The 22365-nt window shown below is 37.7% G+C and overlaps 1 protein-coding gene across 6 annotated transcripts; it reads right to left on the reverse strand.

Annotated features, from left to right (window-relative positions):
* Window positions 1–340: 340 nt before the first annotated feature.
* On the reverse strand, window positions 341–21822 carry LOC124841881 (uncharacterized). 6 transcript variants are annotated; one of them, XM_088106159.1, is made up of 9 exons: window positions 21692–21822; window positions 21202–21470; window positions 20658–20729; window positions 19754–19821; window positions 19230–19386; window positions 2752–2829; window positions 2592–2671; window positions 1372–2199; window positions 341–756 (listed from the first exon to the last, which is right to left on the reverse strand). In XM_088106159.1, the coding sequence occupies exons 2-8, from the start codon at window positions 21463–21465 to the stop codon at window positions 2109–2111; spliced, it is 810 nt and encodes a 269-aa protein (XP_087962285.1). In that variant the 5' UTR covers window positions 21466–21470; window positions 21692–21822; the 3' UTR covers window positions 341–756; window positions 1372–2108. The 6 variants fall into 6 exon arrangements, with proteins under 6 accessions (XP_087962285.1, XP_087962282.1, XP_087962284.1 ...); XM_088106156.1 differs by having other exon boundaries at window positions 19754–19842; XM_088106158.1 differs by having other exon boundaries at window positions 1368–2199; window positions 19754–19842.
* Window positions 21823–22365: the final 543 nt, after the last annotated feature.

The following is a 22365-nucleotide window of genomic DNA, read 5'->3' on the forward strand; positions in this document are numbered from 1 at the left end:
TCCTCGCTCCAGTTTGGACCAGTTTCAGCAAGAATAAGAAAAACAAGAGACCCACACAACAGAGTAATGGTATAACAAGTTCCTATTAGAATGGTTTTCATTGTTTTCAATTGTTAGAATGATTGGTCCTGAAAATCCAAAAAACATAAAATATCATCTCTAAAAAATTACTGGTACTTACTTGCACATAATTATCATAATCTTTATGAAAGGGCTACAACAGAACATAGAAAAACTGAACATTGAGCCAGTTTTTATTAATATTTCAAAAGAAACTTATCTGACCCTCAACTTTTATGTACTGTTAAATTAAATTTTCTAAAATATTGAGGTGGATAAATTAAATTAAAATTTTATATTTTTCTCGTGGAAGTATTTCTGAAAAAGTTATTTCCAGCATTGGCTTAGTCGTGTCCGGAAGTTTATTCAAGGAGAGTTTCTCCTTACACCATTACAGTCTTTTCTGTGCACCTTCCAATTTCCCATTTGCCCTTACCAAAAATTTAAATGTAGTTAAAAAAAAAAAACTTTTAGCCAATATTCAACCACTTCATTTAAAGCAGTCCCCACATCCCACCATAGAAATCACATTTCTTCTTCCTCCTTCCCTGTGCTGGTGGGCTTCTTTGTGGTGGTGTGATTACTGTGGTGTGCTTGTTTGGAGGTGTCAGAGCTTCCTAGAAGAGCTTGTTGGTGGTATAAGGTAGTCCGGTGGTGGTGATGGCAGGAGGAGCTCGTCCTAGATGCGAAAGCAGCCTGAAAACGAATATGGAACCTTCAACGAATATTAACATACAGTATAAAATCATAAAATGTTATAATTTTACAAATTAAATCTCAATATTAACTATAATGATGTTTTGTCGTCTCAAATTATTTTATATATTTATATTTATTACAATACAAAGTAAATTTTACAACAGACAGATAATTAAAATATTCATTTATTTCATTAAATAATATTATAAAAATGATAATTAAAATTTTAAAAATATATATAATTAGATAAACAAATAAAATAAACATCCAAATTATTAAAATATTGTTGAATAATATTCTATTTTTTAAAAATATTAAATTGACAATTTACATAATTAAAGTGATAACTAATTATAATAAAAGGGCTATGAAAAAAATGAAAATACCTATTGTTGGTAAATTAGGAGTTTCTTTAACTTACAGTTTTAATAAGTTAGATTCAATTTGACTCGTTTTAAAAAAATTAAAATTTTTCCAATCTAAACTAAGCTAAAGCCTATCTTGACTAGCGTATTTTAACACATTTCAACACCTTTACTTGCAACTAAATGCTATATCAATCTTGAATTGAACAAAACTGGCAATTGGAACTCCGAAAGTACCATTACCTACCATACTACATACTTTGTTGAGCCAACGCTGACCAGCAAACATGGTTTATGGTTTTAATCGCCCCCATCAACAACAATTTCACAAAATTTCAAGAACTGCATGAAACTGCAACCGTAATTTAAAACAATTCCATCAGCCATGTCATTTCGGCTATTGGGAGAATGCTGCAGCCGCACATTCAAATAATTTGTTCGAAGATAGAAATCAATGATCAATTTCCCTTTTCAGCTCTGCTACCCCTGAGAGTTCATCATAGAAGTTGGTTGATAACAACAAAAATGGCATGCAAATCTTGAATTTGAACGACAGATTATTTTAAGTTAGGCAGGTTAACATAAACTACACTTCTTCGCTGATACTAAAAAATAATAGTAAAAGGCCAAAATAAAGTTTGAAATATGTTTGGTCAATTTATTCTATTTTCATAATATATTAATGACATCAATAAACTACAAATTTGTATACAGATATTTTCATAGTTGAACATTTCCAGATAACACCAATTTCCCAATCAGCAGCTATATAAGCTGTATTTGGGGTGATGAGATTATGTATAATATACCTATTTACAGAAGAAAGAGTGAGAAAAGGAGGGAGGTGGGGTATTATAACCCGAGAAAGATACAAATGGAGAACCAGAAACAGGGCCGTCAGATCTTATTCTGTTGCACTACTGATCCAACCACAATTTCTAAGGTCCTTGTATTAGGGATGGCATTCCACAGCACTTACGGGAATTAATCAGTGAAAAATAGATCCTGGTGATATTGCAAACTGCTAACCTTGTTCGTCTGCTTGTAGCATAAATGCAAGTTCTTCAGGTGCTTGCTGATCCAAAATAAATACATGACTCTGTTAGTTCATAAAAGAAAAATAAAAACCACAAAGTAAAGACGTAGAGAAGAGAACCCAGCCAAAAACATTTCCTATCATCAAAACTTAGTCTGCAATCACTATCAACTTTCCAGGTCTCTGGTAGAGACTATAGACAGGCAAGAAGCTCAATTTCACATTGTTTTTCACCAGTGATAAGAGAATCATGCCATGCGCACCATATCTCGTTGCAATTCAAATTGATACCCTCACTTAAATATTATAATCTTAAATGGCCTACCAATTGGCATCATATGATTAATCAAAATATGAAAAATGGAAAAAGGAAGGGAAAATAACACATATTTCAATATTAGAATAAGCACAGGGTAGTAACTTGTCTTTGCCTTTGATGCTGTATTACGCGAATTATCCAGGCCATAAGATACCAAGGAAGGACAACAGCCGCCGTACGAAGAAAGAAAAACTGGAAAACAATAAGTATATGAAATCAACCAATCAGCTATATAGCATGCAGCACGATTAATTATTTAGATTATAACTTACATAAAAATACGTTAAAACTTTCTCCACATCAGCATTGAAGAGGGGAGCAACATACTTCAGAAGTAAAAGAGCCATTAACTGCAAATTTTGCAAAAGAACCAGGCACAGATATTAAGGAATTGGACTAGGAAAACCATTTAATATATACAAATATAGGGATCTATTTCCATATAAGAATTAACATGACAAAAAGCACCCATCAGACACTAGACCCAAAGAAGTAAACATGAGAAATACAATATTGCAACCATACACCCAACAGAAATACATGGGTAGGTACCACACATCACATACACAAATATATTTGTAGGACAACGATCAGAAAAGGTGCAGTGGTCCCATGGATGAAGTTAGTGTTGAAAATCTCTCATCAATCAGAGATATGATCAAATTATAATATATAAGTGAGTACAAACCTACCTTATCAAGCCAATTTTGTGAGCTTGATTTAGACTTAAATTTTACTCTATAAAAATGATATCTAGAACCTTTTTCAAACCGTCTTGTAGACCCACTTTCTCCAGAAGAATTCTTTTAGCAAACTTTTCTCCCAGATTCGCTTTCACTATTTTGACACCCTCTACTAAATTTTTATTTCCCTCTAGCTTTTCAGAAAAAGTAAATGTCTTCCAACCCCATATCAACCTACAGAATAGATTCTCCTATCTTTTCTAACCATATTGCTAGCATTGAGAAGATAGATAGGTATTCCACTTCTCCTACTGAATCATCAGTTCCTCCTATATTCCCTGTTGATCCATCTCTAGTAACATTAAAACTTTATCAAAGATGTTAGAGTAAAGTCCCCTCAGCCTCATAGTTTTGATTTAATGTTTGTCACACCAAAGTATAAAACATGAAGATGCTTCGTTTGAAGACAATGAATTATAGAAAAATGTAGATCTTGCAAGATACAAGTACTTCATTTGATAAGTGAAAACTTTTACAGACGTCTTTAAGCTTACATTGTACCTAACAAAAATATCCTTGAATATGTTCCCCAAATGATTCGCAAAGCACAAATTTACATCAAGATCACTTGGGATTTGAGTTAAAGCTATTTTGTCTCAACAACCAACTTGACACAAGCTTTTGTCAACTCTAATCAAGCTATTTGTGTTGTATAGTCTTTTCTTTTACTTTGTTTTGAGAAAAAAGTTTTCTAACCTTGTGTTGATAAGTATTGTCATCTATCATGATGTTGCTTGAAAAGGAGATTGACATTTAATGCTGCATGGAATGCATTTAATGCATCTCTCCATCCATGCTCGTCAGATGCTAGAAGATGAAGCTATCTAAGTTCAAAATCTCTCAACAACCAAAATGGGATTTGCAACGGCTCATTCTTCCAAACTCTATATAAAGTTATCCTTTGAAGAAGAAGACGGAGCAATGAATGATTGCTAAGTTCCAAAACACTACCAAAATATTTCCGCTCTCTTAAAAGCTTTGCATAGAACATTGTTGTTTTCATATAGCAAACTAGAAAAGAGTTCATATAATTGTATACATCATAAGATGTTTGATCACATCTTTATACAAACCTAGATTATTAGCAAAAAGTAGTTGTGTTCCAAAACATACTTAGTGTCTTAGTCAGAGTTGTTTGATATGCAAACAATACTTTTTACTATGTCCTCAGGTTCTAACTCAAGCTCTACCTCTAATTTTTATCTCTATTGACTACATCACTTTTTAAAATTTCTTCTAATGATACTTGGTCTGACTGCTTATTTGCATTTATGGATTTTGCAGTAACAATCTACTTCTAGTAATTTTCTTATTTTGAAGAAAATTGAGTATGAATGTCAAAGTTGCCCTAGGTTTTAGGCATGAGTTTCGTTCAAGATAGGAAACGAGTATGGAAAGAATTTACTGAAAAAGGATTGCCCCAAGTGGTTTGATTTTCTTTTGCATGCTTCTGGCTAGTTAGGGAGTTCCCAAATAACACAAGCGAGAATAACTTTGGCAAAACAAATATGCTCTAGTCTAAGGATTTGTGTTTATCATTATGGATAGTGTTTGTGTTTGTTAGAGCCAATCTCTTTTTCTTTTGAGGGAAGGTTGGAGGATGAGTGTTTTCAAGCAATGCACACACACATCTCTCAACAGAAAATGCCATTAGTTATTTGTCAAGAATGGCTACGATTCCAAACAATATAAGTGGTTTAGTCAAGAGTGGTTGTGTTCCAAAAAATATTGGGGTTGTTTGGCAAAGAGTGGTTGTGTTTTCCAAAATATACTAAGATTTTAAGCCAAAAGTGGTTGAGTGTTCAAATAATACTTGGCTTATTAGCCAAAAATTGTCATGTTCCAAATAATACTCGGTTTGTAACGTGTAGCATTAGTTAGTTGGTGATGTTGCCCAAATCTATGGCATTGTCACAATTCGCCATATGGAGGACATTATAATGGAGAAAGGACAGCCGCCAAAGTGCTTCAATCTGGTTTCTTTTGGCCAACCTTATTTAAAGATGCACATGCTCATGCAAAAGGTTGTGACAAATGCCAAAGAACTGGAAGCATTTCAAAAAGACATGAGATGCCACTGCAGGCTATTTTAGAGGTTGAAGTGTTTGATTGTTGGGGAATGGATTTTATGGGACCATTACCTTCTTCCTACAACAATGAATACATTTTAGTGGCAGTGGATTATGTCAGTAAGTGGGTGGAAGTTGCAGCATGCCAAAAGAATGATACCAAGACAGTTGTCAAATTTCTCAAAAAGACAAATCTTCTCAAGATTTGGTGTGCCTAGGATCCTCATAAGTGATGGAGGATCACATTTCTGTAATGCTAAATTGGCTAAGGTCTTGTCACATTATGATGTGAGGCACAAGATTGCTTCTCCATATCATCCTCAGACCAATGGCCAAGCTGATGTTTCCAACCGGGAAATTAAAAGAATCCTTAAAAAGACTGTTTCATCTTCAAGAAAGGATTGGGCTGCAAAGTTAAATGATGTTCTTTGGGAATATAGGACTGCCTTAAAGACTCCTGTGGGGCTAACACCCTTCCAGTTAGTCTATGGCAAGTCATGTCATCTCCCGGTTGAGATGGAACATAAGGCATATTGGGCATTAAAATTCTTTAACTTTGATTCTTCTCTTTGTGCAGGAAAAAGAAAGCTTCAGTTGCAAGAGTTGGAGGAAATGAGGATGACTGCTTATGATTCTTCCAGAAAATATAAAGAAAAGGTCAAGATGTACCATGACAAAAAGTTGATCAAAAGAGAATTTCAACCTGGACAACAGGTACTGTTGTTCAATTCCATATTCAAACTGTTTCTAGGTAAGTTGAAATCTAAATGGTCTGGTCCTTTTGTGATTAAGGCAGTCAAGTCTTATAGTGCTGTAGAATTGATGGATCCAAATTCTGAGGATCAAAATAGAAGTTGGATTGTAAATGGGCAAAGACTGAAACATTACTTGGGTGGTGAGGTTGAATGCCTCACCACAATTATTCATTTATCTGAACCATGAATTTTCTGGGTCAAGCTAGTGACGTTAAAGAAGCGCTTGCTAGGAGGCACCCTAGCACATGTTTGTTTCTATGTGTGTTTGTTGTTGTAATTGTTAAGTTTGAGTGTGGAGAGGAATTGTTGATGAAGCTTGAGAGTTGATTTCTAACGCACAGCGCACAACTGAGGTGCGCTCAGCGACCAGAGCATTTTAGGAAGCAGTGGTGTGCTCGCACAGCGCATTCCATGCGATGAGTAGAGAGAAAAAAATTCGCACAGCGCACCATATGCGCTTTGCGGTCCAAAATTTAATTTTCTCTCTGTAATGTGATCCGCATAGCACATTTGAATTGCAAAGCAAAAAAAATCAGTGGAGCAAGCTGGGAGAAATTGAGCCATTAATTTGCATAGCACACACCATGTGCTATGCTAGCAAAACTTTGAGGGAGCTTACTGCCAAATAATTCGATGTGCGAAACATTGTGCAGAGCGAACACAAATATGAGGATGATTATGTTTGACTAGTCTCGCAATGCGCACAGCTGAGGTGCGCTGAGCGAGAGTAGTTATAAAAAAAAGTTTATTCGCGTAGCGCACAACTGAGGTGCGCTTAGCGACTGACTTTCAAAATTCATAAAAATAATAAAATATTCAAAATGTTCAGAAAAAGAGGGAAGCATTAATTACGAGCTTATTCGCACAGCGCACATCTATGGTGCACTCTGCGAATCTACTCGTCCAGTTTTTTATTTTTACTCTTTCTTGTTTATATTTACCACTTTTCATTTTTACCCTAGCCACCACATTGCTCTTTCATTTTCGCACAGCGCCACCAATTCTCCTCTCAAAACTTCTCCCTTTTTCCTCCATTGCCACCACTTCCAAGCTTCTTGGCTTTGATTCGGTCCATTCAAGTGTTTCATTCTCTGCTTAACGTTCCTCTTTTCACTCACACACTTCAGTTCAGGTTTGGTTCTCTTGTTCTTTTACTTTACTTAAGATTGAAAAGAAATAATTCTTGAGGGCTTAATTGATCCCTCTCACAATCTTCTATTTATAAGAATAAATTGATACACAAATACATGATAAATAGGGTAACCCTAGACACAATATAATCATGATAAATAGGGTAATCCTAGACACAATATAATCATGATAAATAGGGTAACCCTTCACACACTATAATGATGATAAAATAGGATAAATATCCTAACACTCCCCCTCAAGCTGGAGCATACAAATTGTATGTACCAAGCTTGGAACAAATAAACTCAATCCGAGGACCCCTTAATGACTTAGTCAATACATCTGCAAGTTGATCGTTTGACCCAATAAACTCAGTACATATTTATTTGGTCAACAACTTTTCACGAACAAAATGACAATCAATTTCTATATGTTTAGTCCTCTCGTGAAACACTGGATTTGATGCAATGTGGAGAGCAGCTTGATTGTCGCAATACATCTTCATAGTATGGATGTCACAAAATTTAAGCTCTTGAAGGAATTGTTTCACCCATATAAGTTCACATGTTAATGATGCCATTGCCCTATACTCGGCTTCCGCGGTTGATCGAGCTACTACATTCTGTTTCTTACTTTTCCATGAAATAATGTTTCCTCCCAGAAAAACACAATATCCTGTTGTAGACCGTCTATCAATAGGTGAACCTGCCCAATCTGCATCACAATACCCAGATACATGAATGCTTCCTTTATCTTCATATAACAATCCTTGCCCGGGAGCCTTCTTTACATACCTTAGAATGCGAATGAGAGCATTCCAATGGTCAACACATGGAGCCTGCATGAACTGACTAACCACTCCAACTGCAAAGGATAGATCTGGCCTTGTAATAGTGAGATAAATCAGTTTGCCAACCAGCCTCCTATACCTCTCTGGATCGGAGAATAATTCACCTTCTTCTGTCCTTAATTTCTGGTTTGGGTCCATGGGACTGTCTACCGGTCTACAATCAATCATGCCTGTTTCTTGTAATATATCAAGAGCATACTTCCTTTGGGAGATTACAACTCCATCTTTTGATTGCGCTACTTCAATGCCTAAGAAGTATTTGAGACTTCCAAGATCCTTGGTTTGAAAATGTCTACACAAGTACTCTTTTAGTTGAGATATTCCAACAGCATCATTTCCTGTAATGACAATATCATCAACATATACTATTAAGTAAACACATTTCCCGAGAGAAGTGGCCAGTGACGAATGGCTGCCATGGCAAAGAAGAGACGAATAGTAATCATCTTGGCAACAGGAGAGAAAGTGTCACAATAATCAAGACCATAAACCTGAGTGTAACCTTTTGCAACAAGCCGAGCTTTGAGCCGATCAATTTCACCATCAGGGCCAACTTTAACTGCATACACCCATCGACAACCAACCGCCTTTTTTCCTGGGGGAAGGGGCACCAGCTCCCAAGTATTACTGTGGTCAAGAGCCTGCATTTCTGCAATCATAGCTTGTCGCCATCCAGGATGATCAAGTGCTTCTTTCACATTCTTGGGTATAACAACAGAGGACACTGAGGATAAAAGAGAAAAATAGGAGGGCGACAATCGATGATAGCTTAGAAAATTATAAATGGGATGAGGGTTCCGAGTGGAACGAGTACCTTTTCTGAGGGCAATAGGCCATGCTGAATCATTTGCACCAGGAGGCGTGGGAGGAGGTGACGAGGGAGAAGAATCTGAAGTAGGAGATTCACCATTGTCTTGGGGAGGTGGACTATCCATTGAGGCCCTGTGTGGGATGATCTTAGTATATGGAGAAACAGGTGTAGAAGGATTGTGATCAAGACTTGGAATTACAGAGACAGTGGAGCTATTCGACTCAGCCATTGGAATAGGAAGGACTTGCTGGAGGATAGAAACATCCTGAACAGATGGAGAGAAGTAAGGAGTCTGTTCAAAGAATGTGACATTGGCAGACATGTAATACTTCTTAGTTTCAGGAGAGTAACACCGATATCCTTTTTGAAGTCGAGAATAGCCTAAGAAGACACATTTGAGAGCGCGAGCGGAGAGTTTGTCTAGATCTGGAGACATGTCATGAACAAAACATACACAGCCAAACACTCGGGGAGATGTATGAAAGAGAGGATCATTAGGAAACAAAATGGAGAAAGGGACTTTATTATCAAGAGAGGAGGAGGGCATCCTATTAATAAGATAACATGCAGTTAAGATGGCATCCCCCAGTGATGGACAGGAATATGGGCACCAAGCAAAAGGGTACGAGCAGTTTCAACCAAGTGTCTATTTTTTCGTTCTGCTATACCATTTTGTTGTGGTGTATGAGGACAAGTAGACTGATGTAAGATACCATGGGAACTCAAGATGGCAGAAAAGGAGGATGAGAAATACTCTTTTGCATTATCAGTTCTTAATATTTTGATTACTTGACCAAATTGATTCTTGATTTCATTCAAAAAGGATGTAAAGATAGCTAACAATTCAGAACGATTTTTCATAAGATAAACCCAAGTACATCTTGAATATTCATCAATAAAGGTAACAAAATATCTAAAACCAAAGGAGGAGATACGACTAGGTCCCCATATATCAGAATGGATGATGGAAAAACTAGAATTACATATTGATTGAGACCTTTTAGGAAAGAAAGGTCTAACATGTTTTCCTAATTGACATGACTCACATTCTAAGGTTTGGAGACCACTAAGTTCAGGACACATCTTTTTTAATTTGGACAAATGAGGATGACCAAGTCGATCATGTAGCACTTTAGGATTAGGAGCAGCAACACAAGACACCCGTGGACGAGATCCAAAATGGTATAATCCGCCAGCTTCATATCCTTCTCCAATCTGTCTCCCCGAACCACGCTCCTGTATAACAAAAGATTTATGATCAAAGGTTATTGAACAATTTAACATTTTAGTCAACTGGCTTAAGGAAATTAAATTAAAAGGACAATTAGGGACAAAAAGGACTGAGTTGAGATTGAGGGAGGGAGACAAAGAAACATGACCGACTCCTTTGGAAGAAGTTTTAGATCCATTTGCAAGGGTTATGAAATGAGGTTTTTCTCGAAAGGAAATAGATGAGAACAAAGAGCTATTACCAGAAATGTGATCAGAAGCACCTGAGTCAATTACCCATGAATTTTGACATTCCATAGATTGAGAAACGCAGGCTGTTGATGTATTGGGAGATTGAGATGGTTGTGCCAAGCTGTTAGACTTTAACCTTAAATACTCTTGATATTCATCCTCAGAAAACATAGAAGTGGAGGTTTCAGTTTTCGAAGTGGAAGTTTCAGTCTTCGAAATATTGGCGGTTTTGGAAGGGAAACCATGTAAGGAGTAGCAATTCTCTTGAGTATGACCCATCCTTTTACAATATGTGCATTGAGTACGTCCCCGACCTCCTCGTCCTCCTCCTCTAGTGCCACGTCTTCCTCTTCCTCGTGTGGCAACCATGACAGATGGTTCCACTAGTTCATGCGCTTCTTGAGTTTGAGATACCGGGACACGCAGAAGGCGAGTGGTCAATGTTTCCATAGAGGGGACCTCATGACTAGTTAGAAGTTGATCTCTGAGATGATCAAAATCGGGATGTAGGGCACGAAGGATCAACACCATGTAAAATTTGTCTAGTTTCTTTTTGATATCCTCTAATGGATCTACTTCCAAAAACATCCTAAGTTCTTCGACAGCAGATTGGGCTTCAGCCATGAAGGACACCATATCATGGTCAGCCATTTTAAGAGATGCAAGCTTGTTCGTAGTGTCATAGAGACGTTGAATATCGTTGGCATAAATGTTTTGGGCTTTCTTCCAAAAGGAGTGACAAGTTTTGAAAGCCCTCAAAGATACAAGAAGTTTGGGTTCCACTGATTGCCATAACAGGGTACACAACTGGAAATCTGCTTGTTTCCACTGAGCAGCTTTTTCAATAGGCACATGGCTTCCATCTCGCTCAAGGTGGTCATAATGCCCTTGGCCGAGGAACCACATTTCAACCGCAGCAGACCATGATAGATAATTTTTTCCATTTAGCTTCTCGGAGGTAATTGATGGACTTCCAGAGAAGGAAAGAGTACTGCCAGACGCCATCTCTGAAGAAGACAAATAGTACTAGCGAGAAACAAGAAAACCCTAAGGGTTTAGACGAAGGAAACTGTGACAGTGATGGACGACCGGTGGCCGGCAACGGCGGGCGGTGAACGTCGTCCGACGACGGTGGCCGGCGGCGACGGTGGCCGGACGGTGGCCGGCGACGGCGACGGTGGCCGGACGGTGGCCAGACGGTGGCCGGCGACGGCGACGGTGGCCGGCGGTTGACGGTGGCCGACGGCGGGCAGCGGCGGGCAGCGGCGGGCGACGAAGAACTGTGGCGCCGAACAGATATATATTACGAGACAGAAACCAGAGCGAGATCGACCCGCTCTGATACCAACTTAAGATTGAAAAGAAATAATTCTTGAGGGCTTAATTGATCCCTCTCACAATCTTCTATTTATAAGAATAAATTGATACACAAATACATGATAAATAGGGTAACCCTAGACACAATATAATCATGATAAATAGGGTAATCCTAGACACAATATAATCATGATAAATAGGGTAACCCTTGACACACTATAATGATGATAAAATAGGATAAATATCCTAACAACTTTTTTGTTCAGTGATTATCTGTCTGTTATCGGCATAGATGTCTATGATCAAGACTAGTGCGACTTTGTCCATAGTGTGGCTGCTGAGACTTAGAAATTTAAGTTTGTTGCATGATATATATTGATTCTAAGTCGCACAGCGGGAAACATAATCATCCTCATATTTTTAGGTCATAAAGGTTGTCTTTAAGGTCAAAATTAAGTACAAAAATAACAGTTTTTCAACTGTTATCAGATGCTCAAGCTCTATTCTTCAACTTCTATGGTTCTATCTTTCATTCTTTCATTGTTTTTCATCTAGTTTAACCATGTCTATGGTGAACTAAACCTTCATTGTTGTTGGGGAACCGATGTAATCCTTTGAAACTCTCATGTATTGAATTGGTTCTATATTCTATATGCTTTTCTTCATTAATTGTTCATTTCGCATTGCGAGACTAGTCAAACATAATCATCCTCATATTTTTGTTCGCTCTGCGCAACGTTTCGCACAACGAATTATTTGGCAGTGAGCTCCCTCAAAGTTTTGCTAGCATAGCGCATGGTGTGTGCTATGCGAATTAATGGCTCAATTTCTCCCAACTTGCTCCAATGATTTTTTTTGCTTTGCAATCCAAATGTGCTATGCGGATCGCATTATAGAGAGAAAATTAAATTTTGGACCGCAAAGCGCATATGGTGCGCTGTTCGAATTTTTTTCTCTCTACCCATCGCATGGAATGCATTGTGCGAGCACATCACTGCTTCCTAAAATGCTCTGGTCGCTGAGCGCACCTCAGTTGTGCGCTGTGCGATTGGAGTGTCAGAAATCAACTCTCAAGCTTCATCAACAATTCCTCTCCACACTCAAAATTAACAATTAGAGCAACAAACACACATAGAAACAAACGTGCTAGGGTGCCTCCTAGCAAGCGCTTCTTCAACGTCACTAGCTTGACCTTGAAAATTCATGGTTCAGATAAATGAATAATTGTGGTGAGGCGTTCAACCTCACCACCCAAGTAATGTTTCAATCTTTGACCATTCACAATCCAACTTTTATTTTGATCCTCAGAATTTGGATCCATCAATTCTACAGCACCATAAGGCTTGACTACCTTTATCACAAAAGGACCAGACCATTTAGATTTCAACTTACCTGTAAACAATTTGAATCTGGAATTGAACAACAATACCTGTTGTCCAGGTTGAAATTCTCTTTTGATCAACTTTTTGTCATGGTACATCTTGACCGTTTCTTTATATTTTCTAGAAGAATCATAAGCAGTCATCCTCATTTCCTCCAACTCTTGCAACTGAAGCTTTCTTTTACCTGCACAAAGAGAAGAATCAAAGTTAAGGAATTTTAATGCCCAATATGCCTTATGTTCCATCTCAACCGGGAGATGACATGACTTGCCATATTCTAACTGGAAGGGTGTTAGCCCCACAGGAGTCTTTAAGGCAATCCTATATGCTCAAAGGACATCATCTAACTTTCCAGCCCAATCCTTTCTTGAAGATGAAACAGTCTTTTTAAGGATTCTTTTAATTTCCCGGTTAGAAACTTCAGCTTGGCCATTGGTCCGAGGATGATATGGAGAGGCAATCTTGTGTCTCACATCATAATGTGACAAGACCTTAGCCAATTGAGAATTACAGAAATGTGATCCTCCATCACTTATGAGGATCCTAGGCACACCAAATCTTGAGAAGATTTGTCTTTTGAGAAATTTGACAATTGTCTTGGCATCATTCTTTTGGCATGCTGCAGCTTCCACCCACTTACTGACATAATCCACTGCCACTAAAATGTATTCATTGTTGTAGGAAGAAGGTAATGGTCCCATAAAATCCATTCCCCAACAATCAAACACTTCAATCTTCCCATCGCTTCCTTGGCAGCCTTAGTCCAAGCAAAATTCCGCTCTTAAGACAACTCTTCTTTTTCTCCCTTCTTCTCGCTCCCCTTCTCGCCCTCCAAACTCCAGACCATCGCCCAAGCCTCCACCTCACTCAGCTTCAGCAACTTCTCCGGTCCGACCACCCTTTTTTCCAACTTCGGATCGCCCTTAACAACCACCCTTCTCCCTGCATGTTTGAACGCCATGGTGGACTCCCTCCAGTTGAGGGTAATTTCCCCCAGCTTGGCCAACCACTCCACTCCTAGGATCATGTCGACACCCCCCAGGTCGAACAAGTAAAATTTTTCCTCTATCGCAACTCCCCCCATGTCGACCACTACCTTCGGGCAACATCCACGGGCCCTTTTCTTACGTCCGTCTCCCAGACTCACCTGGTAGGGAGGGGTGTCCTCCTGTGCAAGCTGCAGTTCCTCCACCAACCGTCTACTCACGAAGTTGTGGCTGGCGCCACTGTCGACCAGAATTAGAACGTCTTTCTCCCCCACTCGACCTTGCTGTTTCAGCGTCTTGGGCTGGGTTAATCCCCCGGCAGAGAACGTCGATAGCTCCATGCATGGGGTTTCTGTTTCGACCTCCATCCCCTCTTCACCACCTTCTTCATCTTCGGCCAGTAACACCACCCGCAAACTCTTCTCCGGACACTGATGGCCAGGGCTGAAAGGTCCCCCACAACGAAAACACAGGCCTTCTTCCCGGCGTTTCAGAAACTCTGGGTAAGGTAGGTTACGTGTGTTTCTTCCCCTGTTCTCCCCTCCGCCGACATTTCCGCTTCTCGCCGTCACATTCCCCGTCGCTCTGTCTTGTCTCACTGACCCACTGCTTTCGGCCGGACTAGTTCTTCCCGAAGTGCTTCTCTGTGGCTCGGTCCTAGCCACCACCGCTCCTCCACCGGAAGGTCGCCCCCATGGAGATGGGTTCTTGGTTCCGGCCCATCCCATCAATCCTAGGCCCCGAAGAGCCTCTTCGACGTCACGCGCGATCTTCATCGCGGTCATCAGATCTCGCGGGTCGTGTGGCCTCATCTGACATCTCAACTCCTCTCGTAATCCCGCCAAAAAATATCCCAACAGCTGGTGATCAGAGAATTCCTTCGTCTGTCCCGCTAACGCCTCGAATTCCCTGACGTATTCTTCCACGGTGCCCGTTTGTCGGATCGCCGCCATCCTCTCAAAAATTCCCCCACGGTGTCGGCTCTCAAATCGTATCAACAACGCTTCCTTCAGCCCCTCCCATGATTGATCCTTTGCCTTATCTTGCCATAATTTAAACCAATACCCGGCGCTCCCCTCCATACTAATGTGCGCCAGCTCAACTTTCTCCTCTTCCGCCACTCTTTGGATCACGAAAAATTTCTCCGCCCTACTAATCCAGTTCAAAGGGTCGGGTCCTTCAAAGGTGGGCAATTCCACCCTTCTTCTCCAATTGGGTAGCGTTTCGGGACGCTCCCCGCCTCCTCCTCCTCCACCATCATTGGGACGGCCACCCCTATGATCGTTGACGGACCCCTGGCTCCCGCCAGAATTGTCATCAGCTATTTTGGCGCGAGCCCCCATCATCCGCATTAGTTCTTGGATGTCTTTGCGCATGGCAATAGATTCTTGCCGATTCGCCGTTGATTTCGCTTTCATCCCATCCACAGCCATCTCGATGTGCTCCAATCGCCCCTCAACAACGTTCATCCTTCCCTCCATAGCACCCTCTCTCCTCCGCACAGATCCGGCAGGTCGGACCACTTTGTTAGAGATTCAAGTAAGAAATCTAACTCACTCACACTCTTACGCTCACAGAAACAAACACCACACAGTATGGGATGAATAATGGGTGTGTATTCACAAGAAAGAAACAAGAATACAAAATAGTCCAGGAGCTTAACCTCCTTCACCAAGTGCTATGACCGGTCAACAAATCAACAAATGTCTAACCACCTAACTGATACAACAAAGAGGTCCTTATATAGGCCTCTTTCCCAAACCCACTTAACTGACTAGCAGTTAAGTCCTCTGTTTTCCCTTTCTTCTCTCATAGACCCTCCATTCCCTAACAGATATAAGACAAGGTTATTAGTTACAGGGTATACTCAAACATATGGCATTGACTATCTTGAAACTTTTTAACCTATTGCAAAGATGAATATTGTTATTTTTGTCCCTTGCAACTAACTACGGATGAAGTTTTCATCAATTTGATGTCACAAATGTTTTTTAGCATGGCAATCTTGAGGAAGAAATTTACATGGAGGTCCCACCTAGGTTTGAAGTTGAGGAGGAAAAGGTGTGTAAACTAAGGAATTCACTCTATGGATTAAACCGTCTCTGACCATGGGGTACAACCAAAACCAAGGTGATCATATGTTATTTATTAAACATTCAACTTGGGCATTATTGCACTAATTGTCTATATAGATGATATAGTTGTAACTTGTAATTGAAAATGATCAAGCATGAATAGGAGCTTTTAAAAAATGTTTGAAACCAGAATTTGAAATAAAGGAGTTAGCCAAATTGAGATATTTCTTGGGCACTGAAATGGATTATTCCCATCATGGTATTTTCATCTCCCAAAAAAAAAGTATGCTCTGAATTTATTGGCTCAAACTAGTAAATTAGGAAGCAAACCAATAGATACACCTAGTGAACAAAATCACAAATTTGGTGAATCAATTGAAGACGTAGTTATGGATAGACAATCTGACAAAAATTGGTTGGGAAATTAATCTACTTGTCTCACACTAGGCCTGACATTGCCTATGTTGTAGGGGTTGTAAGTCAGTACATGCATAATCCAAAGAAGCCTTGTCTCAGAGTTGTTTAACACATTCCACACTACTTGAAAGGAACTCTTCGAAAAGGAATTCAATTTACAAAGGGGAATGATATAAGCATAGAAACCTACCCAGACATTGATTATGCAGGTTCTATAGATGACAAAAAATCTACCTCTGAATATTGCACTTTTCTTAGAGGAAATTGTGTCACTTTGAGGAGCAAGAAACAAAATGATGTAGCAAGATCAAGTGCAAAGGCAAAGTTTAGAGCCATGGCCTTAGGGATTGGTGAAATACTATAATTAAAAATAATTTTAAAAGACCTGAATATTGATTGGAAGAAGCCTATGAGACTGTATTGTGATAACAATTCCGCAATAAATATTGCACATAATCCAATGTAACATATTAGAATTAAGCATGTTGAAGTAGACAGAAACTTCATAACGGAGAAATTGGATAATGGGACATTATGTATGCCATCTATATCCTATGGATATCAACTAGCAGATATATTGACAAAAGGGCTAAGTGGTGCTACATTTCAATATATTGTTGACAAGTTGGAATGGATGACGTCCACTCACCAACTTGAGGGGGGTGTCAAAATCCTATGATTTATGTTGCAGTTAATATTTCCTTGTACATTTTTAATTACATAATTAGGAATTAATTGCATTCCATATTTTAGAGGATAATTAGGAGGATTAATAGGTTGATAGTATATTTTATATTTATTGTACAAGATCATTGTTCTTGAACTACAGGAATAGATTATATCCATTATAAATTAGGATTTTTAGTTATTATGTCTTTATATTCTATTTAAAAGTAATTGCTCCTCTATGAATAATATCAAAAACCAAGAAATCATCTAATATGGTATGTTGCCCACACAACTCGTTGTATGGTCTCAAGCAATCACCCCAATAGTTTGAACATTTTTGAATAGTCATCCAACAATTTGGAATGAAACAAATTGATGTTATCATTCTTTGTATCATCATTCTCCCCAAGGATATATTTATCAAATTGTGTACGTGGATAACATTGTTCTCGCAAGTAATGATAACGAGGGTATAGTACAACAAGAACAAAATATATCTTTGGTATAGAAGTGGCATAATCCAAGGATGATTTGGTCATATCTTAAAGAAAATATTCTCTTGATATTCTAGAAGACACAATAATTATAGATGCTAAGCTTGTAGACAAACCAATGGATCCAAATGTCAAACTTGTACCTGACTAAAGAGAACTGTATTTTGATCCTAAAAGATAAAGAAGGTTAGTTGGTGAGCTAAATTACCTCACTATGACCCGTCTCGCAATCGTCTTTGTAATGAGTGTAATAGGTCAACTTTAAACTCTCCTTGTCAAGATCATTGAAATTTAGTTGTATGGATCCTAAAATATATTAAGAAGACTCATGGAAAAGATCTCATTTACAAAAATAAAGCCAAGACTCGAATTGTTATTTGATGTTGTCTAGGCAGGGGCACCAAGCTATAGACCCTCCACTTCAGGGAATTGTATTCTTGTTGGAGGTAATTTAATATCATAGAAAAGGACAAAATAAGATGCGATGACAGTCAACTACAAAAGCACAATATAGGACAATGATATTAGTCACTTGTAAGCTCATATGGCTAAACCAACTCCTCAAAGAGCTTAAATTTGAAGAAAGTTCTCAAATGCATCTTGTATGTGACAATTGAGAAAAATATAAAAGAATAGAGAATAAATTTGAGAGCTTGATTCCCCTTTCTTAGGGTTCTCATATTTATAATGACACTAGAAGTTCACATACAATGAATGAGAAAAGAATAAGAAAGATCAAATCTAGAAACTTGTTACATCACAAAGCACATTGCAGCTTTTCAATAAAGTCTATTTAAGATGACCTATTCAACTAGTGTCAACCAGGAAATATTACACATTTCCTTAATCCTATCTTTCATGAAAGAACCAAACATATTGAGTGGATTGTCATTTTATTAAGAGAAAAACTAGAGTTTGGAGATACTACTATATTTGTCAACTCTAATAAACAATTAGCTGACATATTCACCAAATCTCTAAGAAGATCGAGGATCGATTATGTGTAACAAGCTAGGCACATAATGAGGGAGAGTGTTATAATTATAGAAATAAAGAGTTGAACCTATATAATCAGGAATATCCAGATTATATATCTATTATTAGAAACATTCTTTTTTACTCATGTCACGTATAATATCTTTGTTATTAGGGGATATCAAATGTTACCGATTTATTGTATTTATATCTTTTTCTCAATATAAATAAAGTACTCATGTAGTCTCAAAAACATATGGTTTCAGTTCAATGTTTCTCTCTTTCTTATACTTTAACATGGTATTAGAGTCATTCAGAATTTATCTTAGCCAAAATTGTTGAGCCTACCATGTTACCCGTTACCTAGTTCCTCTTAGTCTAATATCCGAGATGTTCAATCCTTGGCGTATAACTTGAGATATGATCAAATTATAACATATAAATGGAAGCAAACCTCACTTTACCAAATTGGTTTAGTGAAATTGGGTTAGGCTTAAATTACAATTTTTTAAAGTGTTAGGAAAGAAAAAATTTAATAATATCAATTCTCATGACTAATATAAAAGATTTGAAAAACACACTATTGAGCTTCATGAACAAATTAAAAACGCTTACAATTAGACCAACCGAGTGCCACAATGTAATTCCATCGGTGCCAGCAGCATTGGCATAACCTTCACGAATCTCTGGAACTTGGTGCTCTACAGCTGCAATAGCCAAAAGTCGAGAATTGTGCAAATCTAAAGGAATACTAGAGCTTTCCCAGTCATCACTGCCCAATATGCAGAAGCATATTTTAAGATATAAAACCAGACGCAGGACATAGAGCAGATAATGATAGTTTAGCCTGAACAAGAGGTATTCAAAATATAGCAAGAATATAAACTACATAAAAAAATGGATATAGACTAGCATAAAAGGGAAGAAGGCTAATAAATAATCTTAAACCCACCTAGCCCCCAACAAATTCCTCCACTCTTTCCATCAGAGATCTCTTACATTTAGTCTCACTCAATATAATGAAGTCTAGAAGGAAAACAAATAAGCAAGGCGAGATTGCCACTGTATCTACATATATAAATATAAAGATTCTTGTTTATATCAAAAAGAATAACATCAAGTCAAAAAGGTGGAATCACCTGATATCAATTGAAGTATCTCCAGGATGGTAGACAGTTGATGTCGCAGAATAGTCAGGTTTGAATGGCTGAATGTCAAGAGAACTTTTCTGTGAAAAAACTAGAACTTAATCTGAGCAAGTAAAAAAATGCAATCTTCTGGCCCTATGATTTCGTTGTTGTTCCATCTAATCAATTTGGTACTTAGAATTCATTCATCTCTCTTTTATCCTATTGCTAACAGCCATGTATTGTTTCTGGCTTTGCTTTTTTCTCTCTAATCTTTCAGGGCATGTTTGTTTTCCTATATTGAGATTCTCCATAAAATTAATTTTGTGAGAAACTAGTCTTAATTGTGATCACCCCAGCCCACCTTAACGCTTTGGTCTGCCTTCATTGCAGCCTCCAGCACCCTCATGGTGTTGGGTGTGGGAGGCACATCCCTTAGTCATATAACCTAAATAGACCTTACCTTTTTAGTCGAGTCCTGGGTTGAGTTAGGTCCTAAGTCTTAAATTTGTTGTATACACATGATGTTGGCAACTGCACACTAAACATCTAATAAGAATATACACTGATAACTTTATAAATGCCTCAATGTTAGACAAGCACTGATTCCCAAAACCAATTATGAACAGGTCAGATTAAAAGTTGCCAATACATACTCCAATCATTAATGTCATGTCTATGAGGGTTTCCCACAGTCTCTCAAAGCAGAGATAACTAGCAAAGTAACAGCTATATAATCCACAAGAAAATTATCAATATGCTGGGTGTAACCAGCAAGCCCCTACTTCAAACACAGCCACAACTCCTTAAAAAATAATGACCAAAATACAACTAAAGCTAAGATACATGTGAATTACAATAAATATGCTTCTTAGTGCTAATATACCATGCTAATACTAAGAGTTCAACAAGTCACCTGATGGCAGATTTCACAAATTGTATCACCCTTCTCGTAGCACCATAGCTGAACACATTCCCTATGAGCAAACTTGTACAAAGAAAAAAGAAATATTGATGGAATTGTCAATTTTCGCAGAGTTTACAATAAAGAGATGGAACGGGAGGCAAAGCAATGGTCAAATGACTGACGATTATACATCAATAACTGTTGTTAGCTATGAGAAAAGAATATAACTATTGCAATTCAAACTATCTCATTTGAATACACATCAACATGCAGTCCAAATTACTTGCACACACAATAACTGCTGGAAACAGCCAATCCTTTGAAATCCGAAGCATTGATTCAAGAAAGAGGAAGTCATTTAATGCAAACACCATGCTTGTACTTTTCCCAAAGAGTTTACTGGTAAATAGCATAACCCATCCGCCCATAGAAAACAACAATCTACTGTCTTCATTGCTTACTAAAAATATACAGGAAGCCACAATCCAAAGATGCCTCAATTGCAGTGCTTACTATCCTCATTCGCACACTAGGGAAAGTTAGTATAAAATACCTTCAAGGTTCCATTGCATCCACAGGGTATGTCCAAATTTTGAATAATGTCATCTTCCTGGCAAATGCGACACTCCACCATTAGGGTAAGGTCTTTTTCGTGATCTTGTTCTTGCTCTTCCAGAGTATCACATCCCCCAGCATCATTGAGATGAGTAGCACCCTCAACGAGTGAATCTCCGTCATCGCCACCGTGCTCAGGTTGCAAAGTTGAAGATGCTGCAAGAAGAGGATCAACAACAGATAAAACCACGTGCTCCCGCATTGATCCTGAAACAAAAGAATCATCGCATACACTTCTCACTTTTTTATTTTAGATTATCAGAAATGGAAGGTCTTTGAATCATCAATTGACTTTATACTCACACACAAAATACTAGAACTAAATCAGAACAAACCCAAACAACAATGATGCAGTCAATTGGAAATTCAGATCCAATTAGATGGAAAAATTGAAACTTTTCTTGGTTTAAAATAAAAAAAGAAATTACCTGAAAATGGATACAAGTGAGAAAAGTGTAGTGGAGATAGCCTTACACTGAGTGTATGAGTGAGAGGGAGTGAATCAAGGTGACTATGAAGAAATTATTTATTTATTAATTACTTTTTTGACTGAATTATATTATTTTTTCAGCTTGTAACATTTTAAATGTGCTATTTTAGTAGTATTTATTTTCAGCTGAGTTTTTCCGTCATGCCTAACTTACTTTATAGTGTTAATTTAGGTTTTCCAAATATTAATGTATTAAGATTTTGGTTCAAAATTAGAATTGAAAATAACACTAAAATTTTGCACTTTTAATGGTTGATGAATGCAATTAACACATTAGAACATGATAGAACAAAATAATTAGACAAAAATATAACGAATTTAACTTGAGAATTATGACTATCTTTTGATAATTTTTTATTATCATTTTTAAAATAAAAATTTAAAAAATATAAATATAAATTTTAAAAAAAAGTAAAATTATAATTACAAAAATAAATATAAATATTTTTTACAATTTAATTGTTGATGAATTTTGTTTATTTAGGGTTAAAAAATAATTCAATTTAAAAATATGACTACTTGAAGAGTAAAATTAAATAAAAGAAGGTAAAATAATTCTTCATATAGATACAGATAAAATATAAAGTGATAATTATAAAGACTTTCTATCCA

The sequence above is a fragment of the Vigna umbellata genome, chromosome 2 (assembly GCF_029865625.1).
Source record: "Vigna umbellata cultivar VRB3 chromosome 2, Vumbellata_1.0, whole genome shotgun sequence".
Taxonomy (NCBI): Eukaryota; Viridiplantae; Streptophyta; class Magnoliopsida; order Fabales; family Fabaceae; genus Vigna; species Vigna umbellata.